Source organism: Lycium barbarum, chromosome 6, assembly GCF_019175385.1.
Source record: "Lycium barbarum isolate Lr01 chromosome 6, ASM1917538v2, whole genome shotgun sequence".
Taxonomy (NCBI): domain Eukaryota; kingdom Viridiplantae; phylum Streptophyta; class Magnoliopsida; order Solanales; family Solanaceae; genus Lycium; species Lycium barbarum.
Window position 1 is genome coordinate 96,143,192 of NC_083342.1, and position 17,206 is coordinate 96,160,397.

Below are 17,206 nucleotides of genomic sequence, written 5' to 3' on the forward strand. Positions count from 1 at the left end.
TGATGTTATCGCTTACTGTAGAGGTACTGTACCAGCCAAAGGTGGTCGTGAGTGGGTTGGTGCCAAAAGGGTGCTTACTATCATGAACATAAATGTCAGACAGTTTGTCACCCTCGAATTCATAATTGAGGAGGGGGTGATAAATGTTTATGACTGCAACGTCCCAAAAATCCAAGAGGATGAGTTCTTCATCCACATCCAGCCAGTCATTGAATTATGGCCGAAACTACTGAAGCAGAGTGGCATGTTTGAACGCTTTCCTGAAAAGCTGCTCAACGAAGCTTGGAAATTTGTGCTGAAGGGGAATCTCCCCCGTAATGAAACTGCAATGGCATGCGGATCGTATTCACTTGCTTTTATTGAGCATTTGCTTACCGGCACTAACATGTAGGGGTGGGCGTTCGGTTCTTCGATTCGGTTTTAGCAAATTTCGGTTTCGGTTTTTTGAAGGTGGACACCGAACCTCGAACCAAACTAGTTCGGTTCGATTCTTTCGGTTTCGGTTTTTTAAAGTTTGGTTCGTTTCGGTTTCGATTTTTTGATATGATATTAGAAGCGATTCCATTTACACTAATTCATATTCTCAAAAGCAACAAAACATAAAACTAACAAATTAAAATCAAAATCAAACAAACAGGATACACAAGAACAGAAAATCATAACCATAATATAGGATTACTAGGTGTTATATACATACAGTAAGAATAATTAAGAAAACACATAAAGGACATACATTAATCCTAAAGACACATCCTAGTCACCTTTCTTTGTTAAGGATATTTGATTTTCTCAACTGAAGTAGAAAATTAGGAATACAAAAGCAAAAAGAGAGCTTATTACAATTGGGGGGTTTTTTTTTTGGCTTAAACTTAATGGGTCTAGACTATTTTAATTTTTTTGGGTAATGTATAAATTTCGGTTCTTCGGTTCGGTTTCATCAAAGTTCGGTTCAGCTATTTCGATTTCCGTTTTTTGAAGGTGAACACCAAACACCGAACCAAACTAGTTCGGTTTGGTTCTTTCGATTTTGGATTCTTGAAGTTCGGTTTGGTTTGGTCCGGTTTTTTGGTTTTCGGTATTTATGCCCAGCCGTACTAACATGATGAAGCCCAAGACTTTATTGTGCGACAACTCAGTGGCGAGGATACAGTGATGGTGGGCAGTGGGTGTGATAGATAAAGTTTTGGAGCCCTGAGCTGGCTGTTTAACAAATTACTACTTGAACATTTTTTTTTGTCCTTGTTATTATTTATGAATGTTGTTGCAACAAATGCAACAGATAGTACAGTTGTTAAAAAAGTTGCAAAAAATTACTAATCTACTAATCTGTTTAGAAAAGTTGCCTAAATGATCGCAACAGGTCATACAGTTGTTGAAGAAGTTACTAATCCGTTCCAAAGAAGTTACTAATTCGTTTCAAACAAGTAACTAATCTGTTTAAACAAGTTACTAATCTGTTGCATTAGATAATACATTTGTGAAATAAGTTGCAACAAATTACTAATCTATTTCAACAAGTTACTAATCCGTTCCAACAAGTAACTAATCTGCTAAAACAGGTTACTAATTTGTTGCAACAGATCATATAGTCGTGGAAAGAAGTTGCAACAAATTACTAATCTGTTCCAACAAGTTACTAATCCGTTCCAACAAGTAAATAATCTGCTAAAATAAGTTACTAATCTGTTGCAACAGATCAAACAGTTGTGGAAAGAAGTTGCAACAAATTACTAATGATTGTAGTAGATATATATATTGATTAATAAATATGATTGATTTCCATTGTTTATCACTAAATGTGGGTGAATCAGGAAGTTCAGATCAATTCACTCCAATGATCACTCCATTTAGTGCGTATTGAACTTAGTTGATCATCTATCTTGACCCAAAACACCATGAAATTGCTTAAGTATATATATTGATCGATAAATATGATTGATTTTCATTGTTTATCATTAAATGTGGGTGAATCAGGAAGTTCACATCAATTCACTCCAATGATCACTCAATTTAGTGCGTATTGGACTTAGTTGATCATCTATCCTGACCCAAAACACCATGAAATTGCTTAAGTATATATATTGATCAATAAATATGATTGATTTCCATTGTTTATCACTAAATGTGGGTGAATCAAGAAGTTCACATCAATTCACTCTAATGATCACTCCATTTAGTGCGTATTGGACTTAGTTGATCATTTATCCTGATCCAAAACACCATGAAATTGCTTAAGTATATATAATGATCAATAAATATGATTGATTTCCACTGTTTATCACTAAATGTGGCTGATATCCATTGTTTATCACTAAATATGGCTGATTCCCTTTATTGATCACTAAATATAGGTGAATCAAGTAGTATATGTTGCAACAGATGTAGTATCTGTTGGAGCAAGTTTAGTATCTGTTGCAGCAAGTGTAGTATCTGTTACAACAAACTGGGTACGTTGTTGAACAAGTTCTTACCCTTGTTGGAAAAAACACAATAAGTTACCCATTTTCTGTAACAAGTCACTCCACTTGTTTGATTTCCACTCTTTATCACTAAATGTGGCTGATATGCATTGTTTATCACTAAATATGGCTGATTCCCTTTATTGATCACTAAATATGGGTGAACCAAGTAGTATCTGTTGCAGCAAGTTTAGTATCTGTTGCAGCAAACTGAGTAAGTTGTTGAACAAGTCCTTACTCTTGTTGGATAAAACACAACAAGTTACCCATTTTCTGTAACAAGTCACTCCACTTGTTTGATTTCCATTGTTTATCACTAAATGTGGCTGATATCCATTGTTTATCACTAAATATGGCTGATTCCCTTTATTGATCACTAAATATGGGTGAACCAAGTAGTATCTGTTGCAACAACTGTAGTATCTGTTGCAGCAAGTTTAGTATCTGTTGCAGCAAACTGAGTAAGTTGTTGATCAAGTCCTTACTCTTGTTGGATAAAACACAACAAGTTACCCATTTTCTGTAACAAGTCACTCCACTTGTTTGATTTCCATTGTTTATCACTAAATATGGTTGATTCCAATTTTTTATCACTAAATGTGGTTGATTCCCTCTACTCAATAATTAAAACTTGAGTCACTTCACTTGTTAGAAAAAACCCAACATATAACTTAGTTGCATCTGCTTAAAAACTCCAATTGTTTGTAATATGTTCAACGACTTACTAGTTGCCGCAACAAGTCCTGTTACTTGTTCGATAAAATCCAACAAGTTACCCATTTTCTGTAACAAGTCACTCCACTTGTTTGATTTCCATTGTTTATCACTAAATATGGTTGATTCCAATTGTTTATCACTAAATGTGGCTGATTCCCTCTACTCAATAATTAAAACTTGATTCACTCCTCTTGTTAGAAAAAAACCCAACATATAACTTAGTTGCATCTGCTTAAAAACTCTGATTTTTTGTAATATGTTCAACGACTTACTAGTTGCAGCAAAAAGTCCTGTTACTTGTTCGATAAAACCCAACAAGTTACAGAGCTGTTGCAACAAATTCATTACTTGTTGGAAACTGTACAACAATTTATTAACAAGAATATACACATTAGTGATTTGAACACGAACAACATATCATATAAACCAAGTTCATAATCACCAAGAATATAAATTACCATGTTAAGAAAGAATAAAATTAAAATGTCATAAAGATCCAACAGATAACTATTATTACAACACAATGCAATCTACAACTATGGAGCATTTCGGCTTGGACATGTAGTTTTTTTGTGGCCAACTATTTTGCATAAGCAGCATTTGTTTTTCCGCATAGCCCTCTTTGTCCATCTTCTTCCGTGTTTGCTAGAACTTAAAAGCTTCACATCCCTTGGCCACCACTTGCACTTCAGATGTTCACATCTAAAGCAATACACACTTCGCAAATTGAATGACATTCCTTTATAAAAACCTGTTTCATCATCTTGAACATGGATGGACTGTGACGATTGTGCAGCACACGGTGTATTACTCGCAAGTTCGGGTATAGGGATCGACTCACCCCCACTTCCATGGGGCTTCGCACTTCTATTACCTGGAATATCCATATCCACCCCTTCCAATTTATCATTTAATACATCTTGTTGGTCTTGAGCTAAATTAGGGTTCTCGATCGGGCTTCCAACCACGTATACCCTTAAAATGGGCCTAGCTACATCTTTCAAATAAGTACGCAAACGACTCTGATCGGTTATCTTAAAAGGCAAGACCCTCTGGTTTTCAAAAGAGCTATGCATGTAAGTGATGACAAGGTCTTTCGGTTCACAAGTTAATTCACAATAGTTAATGATTAAGTTCACAAAATCATCAAACTCAACATCTCTTGGGACAGTCATCGCTATCATCTCTAACATGTGACTAACCTTCCATCGCCAAATATATCGATTGTTCACCTCGATCCATTCACCATGGCAATCAACACCTATTATTATTGAGTCCCCTATTAATGGTGCCTGAAGATATTTTGTTTTAAGAAAATCAGTCATGACCAGCGCAAGTCAAAGGCCACTTAAATTTATGATTAAGTTAATTATTGAGTGGTTTTTTCTGAAATTTTGGACCCAAAGTAGTTAACTTAATCACAATTTTGAGCGGCCTTTGAGCTTGAATGTTCAAAGCTATCACAACTAGTAATTACAATGCTTGAATGTCAAGTGTTGAAATTACTCTAGGTGACAGCTTTGACCACCCCAAGCCCAAAGGCCACTTAAATTTATGATTAAGTTCATAATTGAGTGGTTTTTTTCCTGTAATTTTGGACCCAAATTAGTTAACTTAATCACAACTTTAAATGACTTCTCGGAACAAATAACTGACTTGTTGCAACAAGTAGGTTACTAGTTGCAACAGCTTGCTTATTTGTTGGAGACAGCTTCAGTTTTAGTCTTTGTCTCATATCAAAATGGAACAACTATATGACTTGTTGGAACAACTAACGTACTTGTTGCAACAAGTATGTAACTTGTTCCAACTACTTGGTAACTTGTTGGAGACAGCTTCAGTTTGTTTGTTTGATAACAAAATGCAACAACTAAGTGACTTGTTGGAACAAATAACTGACTTGTTGCAACAAGTAGGTTACTAGTTGCAATAACTCACTTATTTGTTGGAGACAGCTTCAGTCTCTGTCTCTATTTCATAACAAAATGGAACAATTATATAAATTGTTAGAACAGCTAACGTACTTGTTGCAACAGGTATGTAACATGTTCCAACTACTTAATTACTTGTTGGAGACAGCTTCAGTTTTTGTCTGTTTCATAACAAAATGCAATAACTACGTGACTTATTGAAACAAATAACATACTTGTTGCAGCAAGTAGGTTACTAGTTGCAACAGCTCACTTATTTGTTGGAGACAACTTCAGTCTCTGTTTCATCTAATAACTGTAAAATATGTCCAACAGCTGTTGTAATTGATGTAACAATTATCATACTTGTTGCAACAAGTAACTCAGTTGTTGGAAAGAGTAAGAGCTCTCCAACAGATTTCACAGTTATTGCATAAAGTACAACAACTGTTGTAAATTATTTATTCACATTTTTTGTAATTGTTGCAACAGATTTACTCTTGCAGAAACACTAGGACTACAACAACAGATGCAAAAAGTTCAGAAGCTCTTGCACAGCAGCTTTAGAACTTGTTGCAACAACTATACTGCTGTAACTACGAATCTGGGAAAATCAGCAAATAAGGCAACTATACCCAGATGAACAATTGAAAGAAACAGTATTGTTTAACTTACCAATGGACCCGAAAACACTTATGAAGTAATGTCAGTGCTACACCAATGACATTCAATCAAAAAATTGTAAAATCGGATGATTTTTTTTTCTTGAGCAATGGCGGATGAAGAAGAAGAAGAAGAAAGCAGCACGAAGAACAACTGGGAAGAACAAAAATGGAGGAAACGGCGCTGAAGAGGATTTTGTTTTTCCCGATTTTTGTATTTTAGGGTTTATAGTAGTTGAGTCAAAGTGTTAAAAATAAAACTTTGGGGCAAAGTGTTAAAAGTAAAGTTTAGGATCAAAGTGTTAAAAATAAAACTTGAGGGCAAAGTATTAAAAATAAAACAGAGGGCCAAAGTGTCAAAAATGAAACTATTGGGCAAGCTCAAAGCCCCTCAATCACTAATCAAATTTAGTCACCTCTACTCAATAATTAAAACTTGAATCACCTCCCTTCAATTTTAAAACTAAAACATCACCTATAATTAAATGCCCCAAGAAAGTTGGTGTCAATGGAGGATAATAGAGAAGAAGACAAAATAAAAAAAAGGAAAACAAAAGAATCAGACGTAGGAAAGAAGAAACGAAGACAAAAGGAAAAAAGGAAAAAAGTTTTTAAAAAGTTAAAAAGTCAATTTAATAAAAAAAGTAGTGCAAAAAAATCTTTTAATTTAGCTCTCACTCTCTTTGCCACGTAGGCAAAAAGGTGATATTAATTCCATTTAAAATGGGTTAAGGGGGTGTTAGGACCCGCAAAGTTTAGGTATCTTTTTTAAAAGGTCACATACATAAGGAACTTTTAAACTTGTTATGAATTTTCATTTTCGCACCTCAACTAAAGCTTGTTCTTATTAGACACCAAAAGTAAGCATAAAGTGTGTCTATTAAGCAATTCCTCATAATCACATTAAGGTGCGTGTGATACACACATGCTGATTTGGAAAAATAACAAATGAAATTAAAAGTTTAAAACACATGGCCTTTAAACCCCACATATTTAAAATAAAAAAGAATTAAGAATCCCCCAAAAAAATAAAATCTATTTTTACTTCACACCCACCCCTGTAATATCATCTTCCCACTGCCTCTATTACATCGTATTCCCTCCCCCACCCTCACGTCCGCTAGCCATTTTCGATAGACTCTATTCATTCTCTTTGTGATGCTATTAATTAAACTGTTATTACAAATCAACCATTCCATTGGAGCAAGATGTGCGGAAGTACTTTAAAGTATACTTATATAATCACCTAATTCTAGGTAGTAAACAATGGTGGAACCTAAAAAAGAATGTGTGTTTATCTCTTAAAACAATTGTAAAGAAATGGATCATGGGCCTAACTCAACCTCATAAATCAATATCACCTTTTAAATGTGCTTTCTTATATTACTCATAAATGAAAAATCTTTTAAATGTGCTTTCTTATATTACTCATAAATGTGATGTTTCTGAATCTCTTTTTGAAGCTTTTTACCCAAAGAAATATCTAATGCTTTTAGACTGCAAATTCAGCACATGTGAATCTCTTTCTCTCAACTTCGGATGCGCTTAGAATTTCATACCAATATTTAATTTTAACTGTAAATATTAGAAGAGGGAAATATTCTTTTTGTAAGGAGAGGGTAGTATTAAAAGAATACTTATTAGATTCTCTTTTTCCTTATTTTCTCTTTTGTTTTTCCTTTTTTTTTTTTTTCTTAATTACTAGATCTCTCATCTTAAAGAGTAGATCTTCTCACATTTATCCTCTACTTTCTTCTTGAGGAAGAATTCTCCTAATGAGATTAAGTTCCAATCTGATTGAACTGCTAGTTGCACACGTGTGCCGTTGTGTTTTCACATAAATTCTCAAGGCACGATCCCTGAATATCTCACATTAAGTTAGACGAGATTTTTATTGCTGTAATAAAACTATGTTCCTCTAACTGTTCCTAGCTTTGTGGCTAGTCAAACTCAAACATTTCTAGATTGAATTCTTTTTGCTTTATGATAATTGAACTGGTTAATGGACAGAGAACTAAAAAATGCATTAATTCTCTCTTTGTTATTGAATGAAACTTGATTTTAAAAAAACCAATCTCTTTTGACTGTTTTGTGTTTTATATCAGCTACATTCTTGTTGGGGCTTTGCTTTCTATCTTGTTTAAACAAAATATGCGGTGCTTTACTTTTAGCGGATTTGTCTCTTTATGAGTATTTGGTTCGAGTTCTGGTTAGGTTCATTTCCCTTCAGTATTTTGTTTTTTTCTTTTACAGCTTCTTGCTTTTAGTTCTAAGATATTCTTTTAGTATGTTACTGTTCCATCACGAAAATGTTCATTTTTTATTTTACAAAAGTTAAAAATATATGGAACGTTCTCTTAGTTTTTCGGTCAAGTGTTGCTTTTATATCTTGAAATGAGGAAACTAGCAGCTTGTAGTAATAGTCGTGCAACAGCAACAAACAACAAATAGCACATCTCAATGGCAAGCAAGTTAGGGGTACTAATATTCATGCAGTTTTTTAAAACAATTCACATTTTATTTTATGCAGTTTCCAGAACTTTCAAATTTTATTTAAACGATAAATTAAGGGATGTCCAATGAAACACGAAAAATTGGTCAATTTGTCCCTCGTGAAGAAAAATATGATGATTGAATTGGTATGGGTTCTTACTATCTTTTAACAAGTCAGTGAAGCTTATTTCAACCAGATTAGTACCGAGCAGCTACTGAAGACTCGTTCAATTAATTGTTCTTCCTTCTTTGACTCATCCAATTAATTTATTCCTCCTTTCCCTTTACCAATTTTTCTTCTTTCCTTTGGGTTGATCAGTAGCAAGCTAGCACTAAGATAGTGCGGGACAGTACAAATTGGGCAAGCTAGCACTAAGATAGTGCAGGACAGTACAAACTGGGTGTTTTCCCGGTTATGAAATCTATCCTTGGATCAAACGAATGAAATCTATCATAGTATCCTCTTCATAAACATTTGTAGATTACACCTTAAAGCTAGCAAACTAAGAGATCTATCTTCCATAATGCAAACAGATGTAGCTTTTCCGCTGAAGCATGATGGTTCCTTTCCCTCATGCCAACCAACAAATATGTGGTCGAATGGTTCTCCAAATTTTCCATGTATCCTTTTTCGTCTTACAATCCTCCAGCACCGAAAAAGTTTCTTTTACAGTCTCTGATATTACCATTTTCACCCAAATATGTAGCGTCAAAATTCAACAGTTGTCACAAGTCACAACCAAGTAGTGCGGAAAGAGTGATTATCATTTTCAATCTCCTTCCTACGTGCATCATCTACTGCAAATCCGCATTGCCTTCTTTGCATGTATTCTTGAGTAATATAACCCAACTGAAGAGTGCAACCTTATAGGGAACTAGTAGGAATCTGAAACTCTCTCTTGTAGATATTCTATACCCTCTTGGTACTTCTAATAAAATTGTGTGACTTTATAGGAAGCTAGTTTCCCAACTAATTTTCATTGGCTATTGTGAGGTATTGCCACTTGACAGATAGGTTTGATTGCATACTCCCTCGGTCCCTATTTATGTGAAGGTGTTTGATCGGACATGAAATTTAAGAGGAAAAAAAGGACTTTTAAAACTGGTAGTTTGAAATAATCTATCTCATTAAGGGTAAAATGAGAAGTTTAAAATTGAATTGTTACTAAATATGTAAAGATGTCATTCTTTTTGGAACGAACTAAAAAGGGTAGAGTATCACATAGACGGAGAGAGTAGTAAATATACCACTTCCTTGAAATGTCGATATCAAAGATTGTGGAGCCTCCTCTGACAGTATCTAGAGTTCCTCCACATCTTTCAAAAACTGAGTCATCCTCTCACTCTCCCAAACAGCGCCTTCTGAAGCTTTCTTCCCACCCATTCTGTAATGGGTCATCCTTTCAGAGCCCAATCATAACAGCACCTTTTGAAGCTTGCTTCACACACATTGTGTCATCTACGTTGAGCTATGGTAACAAATATGTGTAACACACTTGACAAGTGTAGGAACTTCTCTTCTAGTGGAGAATGTATTATCCAGGCATCCTGCATAAAAATGATTCTTCTACCATCCCCTACTTCAAATAGTATTTTAGGGCTTCACATTTATTCGTCGTGCAATTGAAAGCTTTTGCCTTGTATTCACTGCTTCTCCGTAGGTCCTGTTTTGGAATTTGATTCCAGTTACTTGGAGGTTGTAGTTTGATTCAATGTTGTAATATGAACAAACAGAGATTGGAAAACCCACTGGTTTCTCTCACTTACCCTCACCCCCCCCCCCCCCCCCGGGCCACACACAAAAAAAAAAAGCTCCTGTACGATCATGTAGTCCTATTCTAGCCCTCGTATTAATATTTCCATATGTTCCTCTTTCATTTTCTTTTTAATTCTTATCTTTCTTGGACACAGATACCTGGTACCCCGTGATATGTCCGTTGGCCAATTTATCCACATTCTGAGTGGCAGGCTCCATCTGGATCCTGGGAAAGCTCTCTTCGTGTTTGTGAATAACTCCTTGCCTCAAACAAGTAAAACCCCTAGTTCGTCATTTGATGCACCTGTTATACACCATTACAAGGCATATTTGCTCCATTACTGATCTCGTATGGATTTTCTTTTGCTGCAGCAAGCTTGATTGAGACCGTGTATGATTCTTCCAAGGATAAAGATGGGTTCCTCTACATGTGCTACAGCAGTCAGAAAACCTTTGGTCCCTCTTAGAAAGTTGACATTGTGAATTGAAATATGTATCTGGTTTCTGTATTGCATGTCTGGCATGCACGGTTGTTCATCCCGTAAATTCTTGCACTGGGATATGTCTATATTGTCAACTGAATACATGATGGAAATTCAAATGTTAAATCTATCGGGTTTCAGACTTGACGTTCTGATTGTTGAGTGATAGGTTATAGTAAAATGGCGATCTTAGTAAACCTCCTTTGAGAAGAAATAAAGAATACAAAGATTTTAGTAAGTTAGGGGTTAGGCTATTGCCTTTGAACAGTTGAATTTCCCTAGCTCTCAAGTTCCATTCTTCGCAAACGAATAAAAGAAAAACAGAGCTCGTAATTGGAGATAAATCATATTAATCCATTGAATTGAAAAGCAAAACAACTATCTCCAGGTAAAAACAAAACAGCAGATATTTGAGTAGGCGTTAGAAACCAATTCGGGCCATGTTTATATACCAATTGGTGAGGCAAAAGCAGCTGGAGATTTGATGGAGAAGATTGCCAAGTACGTAGTTTTATATGTTGACAGAGTAAAAGAGGTTGGTGACTACTGTGAAGACATAATATTTCTTCTTACTTTAGTTTGACAAAGGAAATTGAGGTAGTAGAATTCAACAATTATGAATTTACTCTACTTTAGTTTGATAAAGGAGATTGAGGTAGTAGAATTCAACAATTATGAATTGGACACTCACATTTAGCCTTGTCCGTTAGCACTAGGGCACGATTTCAGGAGTACTGGCTTTGGTCCTCCATCTAAACAACAAAAGAATTGCATGTTTTTTCTTTTGCCTAAACTGGGACAAAATATCAAAACAATATGAGCCTCTAAGACACATCTACTGAAAGGAGCTAATATCCAGAACACATAATCAAATTGTGGATTAGAGTTACAGGACTGAGAAACCTAAGTATCTGAGGATATGGTGTGCAGCAGCGCGTTAACACTCAACTTTTCTGCTTAGCAACCAACAGACGGTTTTCTGGAGAGATATTTGACGGGACATACTTGACAAGCTCACATTCAAGTCCATGTTCCTTGAGCCACATAAACCTCCCAACATCTACTATATCCTTGCACATCAATCCTACAACGGCTCTATCCACAGCCTTCATATTCTTCACCATGTCTTTGACTTCATCATATGTATTTAGACCTGATTCTACATGCTCGTTTTCCCTGTGAACCATACAGACAGACATTTTAGGATCACGAAGGCGTTTCGAACGTGAGGAGTAAGCCGTGCTAATGTGGCCTTGGAAGATCCACATCTCAAGGTCCAGCGCCAACAAGCACATTGAACTAGTGAAGAAAGACCATACCTCTGAATACTCATTGGCGCCTGACCCTGAGATAGAAAGACCATACCTCTTAATACTACAGATAGAAAGATCATACCTGATCTGTAGATCAAAAGACCAATCAGTGCCACCAAGATTTGAACCATGATCAGCATCAACGGCCCAGCTGGTAAACCATGTTATGGCATTGAAATCATCCTTACCGATTCCCAAATCCAACATGTATCGCTTATCTGAGGTAGGCATCATTCATGAATTTTCAGCAAGTCCAAAGTAATGCTAATGAAAGGGCATTTTTTGAACAGAAACTAAAACAGGGTCAAAAACTGATATGTGCAATAGCAAGTAGCATGAGAGGAGAGCAGCAGAAGGTGGATTACTTATGTAATGCTTCCACTGACAAAGATGATGGCAGCAAGTAGCTATAGCTAGGCCAATCAGGTGGCAACTCAATTCAGAAGGAGCATCATTATGTTGATCGCATTGTTTGCTGATGCAACATCTTAAAGTCATATCTGCATCAAATTGCTTACTGTATTAGCTTGTAAAGTAATACTATCTATGTTCTTATTCTAAAAGCAGAAAGAAAAGAAGTACCTGTAGCAGGTCCACAAAGATGTTTGCCAGTTGCTAGATAAGGAACTCCTTGTAAACTCTCAACAGCATTCAATTTTAGGTCCTCAACTGCAAATGGTTAAAACAGCTAATTCTAAGTAATAAAGTACAGAAACCATGAAATGTTGTGCAGAAAGACTACTCCTTTGGCTCTAACAATAGTCAAGCGTTTTCCATAGAATTGCATTACACACAACAAAAACATAAGACACCTTCTAGTTTTTCCTTACTCGATCACTTTTTCAGTCTCTCCTCGTTTCAACTCTAGTTACTAGCAATATTCCGAGAGCTTTGCAGTCTATTTCACAGGAAACACTTATTATCATGTCGTTCTGTCTAAAAACACTCGGAAGCATATAAATAGTGACATGAAGCACTTGGAAAAAAGTCTTTCTAGCTGTGATTTCAGTAAATGATGTTTGTGATGTTATTGTGCCTGTGTTTGATAACACTTATATACTCCTTGCTATTTTTATGTTTGGTCTGATTAAAGAATAATGGATTTGCTTAGGACTATAAGTTTAATAACTGCTAGAATGGGCAATCCAAAAAACTGGAAACTAGGAAGGCTTGCTTTCGCATCAAGCCCTTCAAGTCTTCCTACTTTTTAATACTTCATCCCAGAAGGGGAAAAAAAAGGATCAAGGGTTCTGCCATCTCAAATTAGGTATCTGATTTGATTAGACACAAATATTAAGAAGTCGAAACTTTATCCTATACAAAAGAAATGCATCCAATGTCAGCCTTTTCCAATTCTTGATCCAGGTGTAAATTCCCATGGCTAAATTAATGCATCAATCCTAGATTTGCAGACTATGTTGAAGTGTATATTCCAACTAGAAGATACAGAACAGTTAAAAATGCCAAAAATCCACAATCACCTGAAATGTTTCAGCAATTTTATTGTCAAAAACACCTCTAGCATTAAATTTTTCTCATCCCCATAACAGCATCACCAATATGTTATTTCCATTTTTGTGCGAGGCTATTCAACTATTTTCAAGATTCTGTATAGATGTGACTTTTTATCTGAAGTCTGAATGGAATACTAATTATTTTCCTTAAACTTGTTAATAGCCGTTTGACGACAATGCGCAGTGACATCAGCTAATTTGGTTATCATAAAATAAAATAAAACATCAGGTAACTTGGTCATAAACTTCTCCACATCATCATCTAATGAGTCGAGCAGCATGATTAGTTTAAGTCTCCTTACATTGTATGCTGATTGCTATTTGCTAGTGCTTAACAATGATGATGTTGATTTCGTCATCTTTAAATTACCTAATTCTTGTTTTCATTGGCAAACTGATGCTGTAAACATGCCTCGTTGATCGAAAAGTATTTCAATTTCTTGTCAGCTCCATGGCTTTCATTTTGGGACTCCAAAATCTATCACTATTGTGGAGCCAATATATTGCCATTGCATAGACATATAGGAATGATCCCGTGAAGGTTGCAAGATGAGTAAATGGGTGACAGACAAGTATACTAAATTCCAACTGGGTGATAAGTGGTTCATAGTCTACCCATTTATCTCCCTATATCTGTTGACCTTTATGCACCCTCCATCATGTCGCAGGAAATTACTTAATTCATTCGAGTAGCGCAAGAGTTATTCAGTTGGCTATCATATGAAACTGCAATAAAAGTCAAGCTGCAATTTAAATGAACCAGTCATACTACATAGGCATCACAACTAAAATTGCAGGGGATTAAATACACGAACAATTTGAAGAAGACACAACACAGCTACTGCAATAGAAGCTGCAATTTAATGAACCAGTCATACAAGATAGGCATCACAACTTGATGACAGCTCTTTCCTCAAAACACCTCAGTATTGCAGGCAAATCATACACAAGTACAAGAATGACCTTATATACCAAAACTGAACACCCAAATTCACATCTTTTTTCCTGTGAAAATCATCCAGCATAATGCAGCATAACAATCATTTATAGACTAAAATCTACTATACTAAATCAAAAGGCTAACAATAGATGCTCATTGCAAAAGAAGAGAGAACTAAAAACTTGTGTCGACTTGACATATAATCATTGCAAAAGTGGTAACGTGAAAAGGAACTCATGTGAACTTATATAGCATCGCCAGTAAATCTTAAGAAAACTACCAAAAGATCAAAATGGATAAAGAGGAGCAGAAAAGAAACTGTTCATATCAAAGAATAGGTCAATCTTTTGATTAGTTAAAGTGAAAGGTTAATAAAGCCTTACTGTCTATTCTCAACCGCTCTAGCGTAACACTCTCTTTCTGTCGTAGACTCCGATCAGCCTATACAAAATACATGAATCATAAACACCTGAGTATCTGATAGATATAATATTCTAATGACAAAACAAAGTGGAAAAAACCAAAAGAGACAAATAAAAGCCGGAAAAGGCCTGATCTTGATACTTCTCTAGTGTTTTGGAATTTAGCCTAACCTTGAGCTTGTATGATTTTCGTTCAACCAATAAAATCTTCTTAATCCTGTAACAATCCGCCAGAACTTGCGTCAAGTACCCTCTTCCTGCTCCAAATTCAACAACTGCAGGAACATCATCATCATCATCATCCCCACAACTTTTCAGAACACCTAATTCTTCTAGATTCCCCAGAATTGAGGCTTGCTGCATTACATGTTTTTCTTGAAATGGTAAACCCCTGAAAAAAAACAAAAACAAAATAGGGTTTGAAAATGAGATAACAGTGGATTAAGGAGAACATAAAATGCACATAACACATACGAAAGAGTACGATAGTAGAACACCGGTCGACTTGTCGATTAGTCCAAATGTCACAAGCTTGTGGAATCTTGAAAGAATCACGAATGTCGTTACATATTGAAGCATGAACAGACTTGATTTTGTTGATCAATTGGGAGAACTGAATAAGGGTCATTGCATGAACAGCATTTCTCTTCATCTCTGAACTAAAGTTCTGTTCCCCTTCTTCTTCTTTTCCAGTATTGATGCCCTCTTTGTAAAAAGGCTGAAGCGATAAAGATTGAGCTTGTTTGAAAAAGGGACACCTCTTAAGGTGACTTTGGAGATTCTCTTCCAGCACAGAGCTATAATAAAATAGCAAATAACAAAATTAAACTTAAACTGCTTGATCCGAACAGTGTCACATAAATTGAGACATAAGGAGTAACAAAAAATTAAATTAACAAACGTGAGCATCATGTGTACAAGGAGGATGAGGGGAATTACTGAGAAGGGTGGATAGGGCAAGGAATCCATTGTCCATCAGATCTTTGAGTATGGTTTCCGCAAAACCTGAAGTATTGAAATCAAAATAAAGTTTTCATTGAAATGATGAAAGTAAAAACTTTTAGGGCACAAAGGGACTTACTGTGAATCACCGAGAGGGGTGTTTGCGCAAAATCTCTTCTTTTTGGGAAGCCAGAAGTTGCAGCGCGCACCCATTTTCTTCCCCTGCCCGGCTTAAACCCTGCTGCAGCCACACGAGCCTTATTGTAGATTTACCAGTGGAGAATATTAGCAAATTTTTTACTTTATTAAATTAATTAATTATGATAAAATTTAATTATTTAACTTTAAATTGATAAAATTAAGTATAAAACTCTGTAAGAATCTGTATTTAAGATGTTACCACTTCATCATCGGGAAAACAAAAGTGTTAATCGCCCTATGTAGTTTTTGACACGATGAGTGAAAATTACTAGTTAAATGCTCCCTTTCTTGTCAATCCCGAGGGTTACGACGATGTGCACGGAGGTTTTGGCTTCGGGAATGGGAACGATTGAGGAAAGATGATAGAGGTCTTTGTAAGGACTGCATGGTTATGCACAGTGAGAACCTTACGACCCAACATGAGTTCTTGGTGATGGATCTGGATACCAAGAGAAAGAGGAGGAAGAGGATCGTGGATGACCAGCCAATAGTCAAACGGGAGAGTTTGACTGATAAATGCCCAGGAGATCGGGGAGAAGTTGATGGCCATGGGGGCTTGGGAAAGCAGTGGGGATGCGAACAATATGTGGGATAGGGCGGTCAGTTGCGTTAGAGAAGCAGCTAGAGAGGTGTTAGGGTTCTCGAGAAGTAGTCGTCCCGGGGGACTGGTGATGCAATGAAGAAGTCCAAGGTAAGGTGGAAGCAAATAAGGTGACGTATGAAAAGTTAATAGAAAACACAGATGAGGAGGAGAAGCGGACAAACAAGGAAAGATATATGATGGCGAGGAAGGAGGCAAAGCTATCGATTATGGTAGCAAAAAGGACGACTTTTGAATGCTTGTATACAGAACTAGGGGACAAAGGCAGCTATAAAAAGTTGTACATGCTAACCAAGGCAAGTGATAGAAGGGCATGTGACCTGGATCAAATGAAGTGCATCAAAGACGAGGACAGCAAAGTACTGATGGAGGACGCCCTCATTAGACGGAGATGACAATCATACTTCCGTAAACCCTTGAACATAGAAGGAGACAGAGACATAGCGTTGGGGGATTTAGAGCACTCCGAGAGGTGTCACGATTTTGGGTACTGTAGGAGTATAAAGACTGAGAAGGTTAAGAATGTTGTTCGCAGGATGCGCAGGGGAAGAGCGACGGGGCCTGACGAGATCCCGGTGGAATTTTGGAAGAGCACAAGTAGGGCAGGTCTGGAATGGCTGACTGAGTTGTTTAATATCATTTTTAAGACGGTGAAAATGTCTGAATAATGAAGGGGGAGTACAATTGATAAGCTCAAGTGCATCGTGTTTTGATGATTGTCAAATTGATTCAGAACTAGATAGAGACCTGGTATGTGATATGTTCTCTGTGCATCTTGCACGGTAAGCAGAGAC

The 17,206-nt window shown here is 36.3% G+C and overlaps 2 protein-coding genes across 2 annotated transcripts in view; one reads left to right on the forward strand and one right to left on the reverse strand.

The window, feature by feature from the left end:
• LOC132644903 (autophagy-related protein 8i) overlaps positions 1-10,626 on the forward strand; it is a 37,896-nt gene extending 27,270 nt beyond the window's left edge. Inside the window, exons 4-5 of the mRNA XM_060361567.1 lie at positions 10,153-10,271; positions 10,370-10,626. Coding sequence (XP_060217550.1) covers positions 10,153-10,271; positions 10,370-10,464 — 214 coding nt within the window. The 3' untranslated portion in view covers positions 10,465-10,626. The remainder of the gene's footprint in view (positions 1-10,152; positions 10,272-10,369) is intronic.
• Positions 10,627-11,151: 525 nt separating this feature from the next.
• Positions 11,152-15,895, reverse strand: LOC132644901 (uncharacterized). The gene is made up of 9 exons (XM_060361565.1): positions 15,750-15,895; positions 15,608-15,673; positions 15,166-15,465; positions 14,840-15,059; positions 14,630-14,687; positions 12,375-12,461; positions 12,158-12,292; positions 11,875-12,010; positions 11,152-11,655 (listed from the first exon to the last, which is right to left on the reverse strand). Exons 1-9 carry the CDS (start codon positions 15,821-15,823, stop codon positions 11,424-11,426), a joined length of 1,308 nt encoding a protein of 435 aa, XP_060217548.1. The 5' UTR covers positions 15,824-15,895; the 3' UTR covers positions 11,152-11,423.
• Between the last annotated feature and the right edge of the window lie 1,311 nt (positions 15,896-17,206).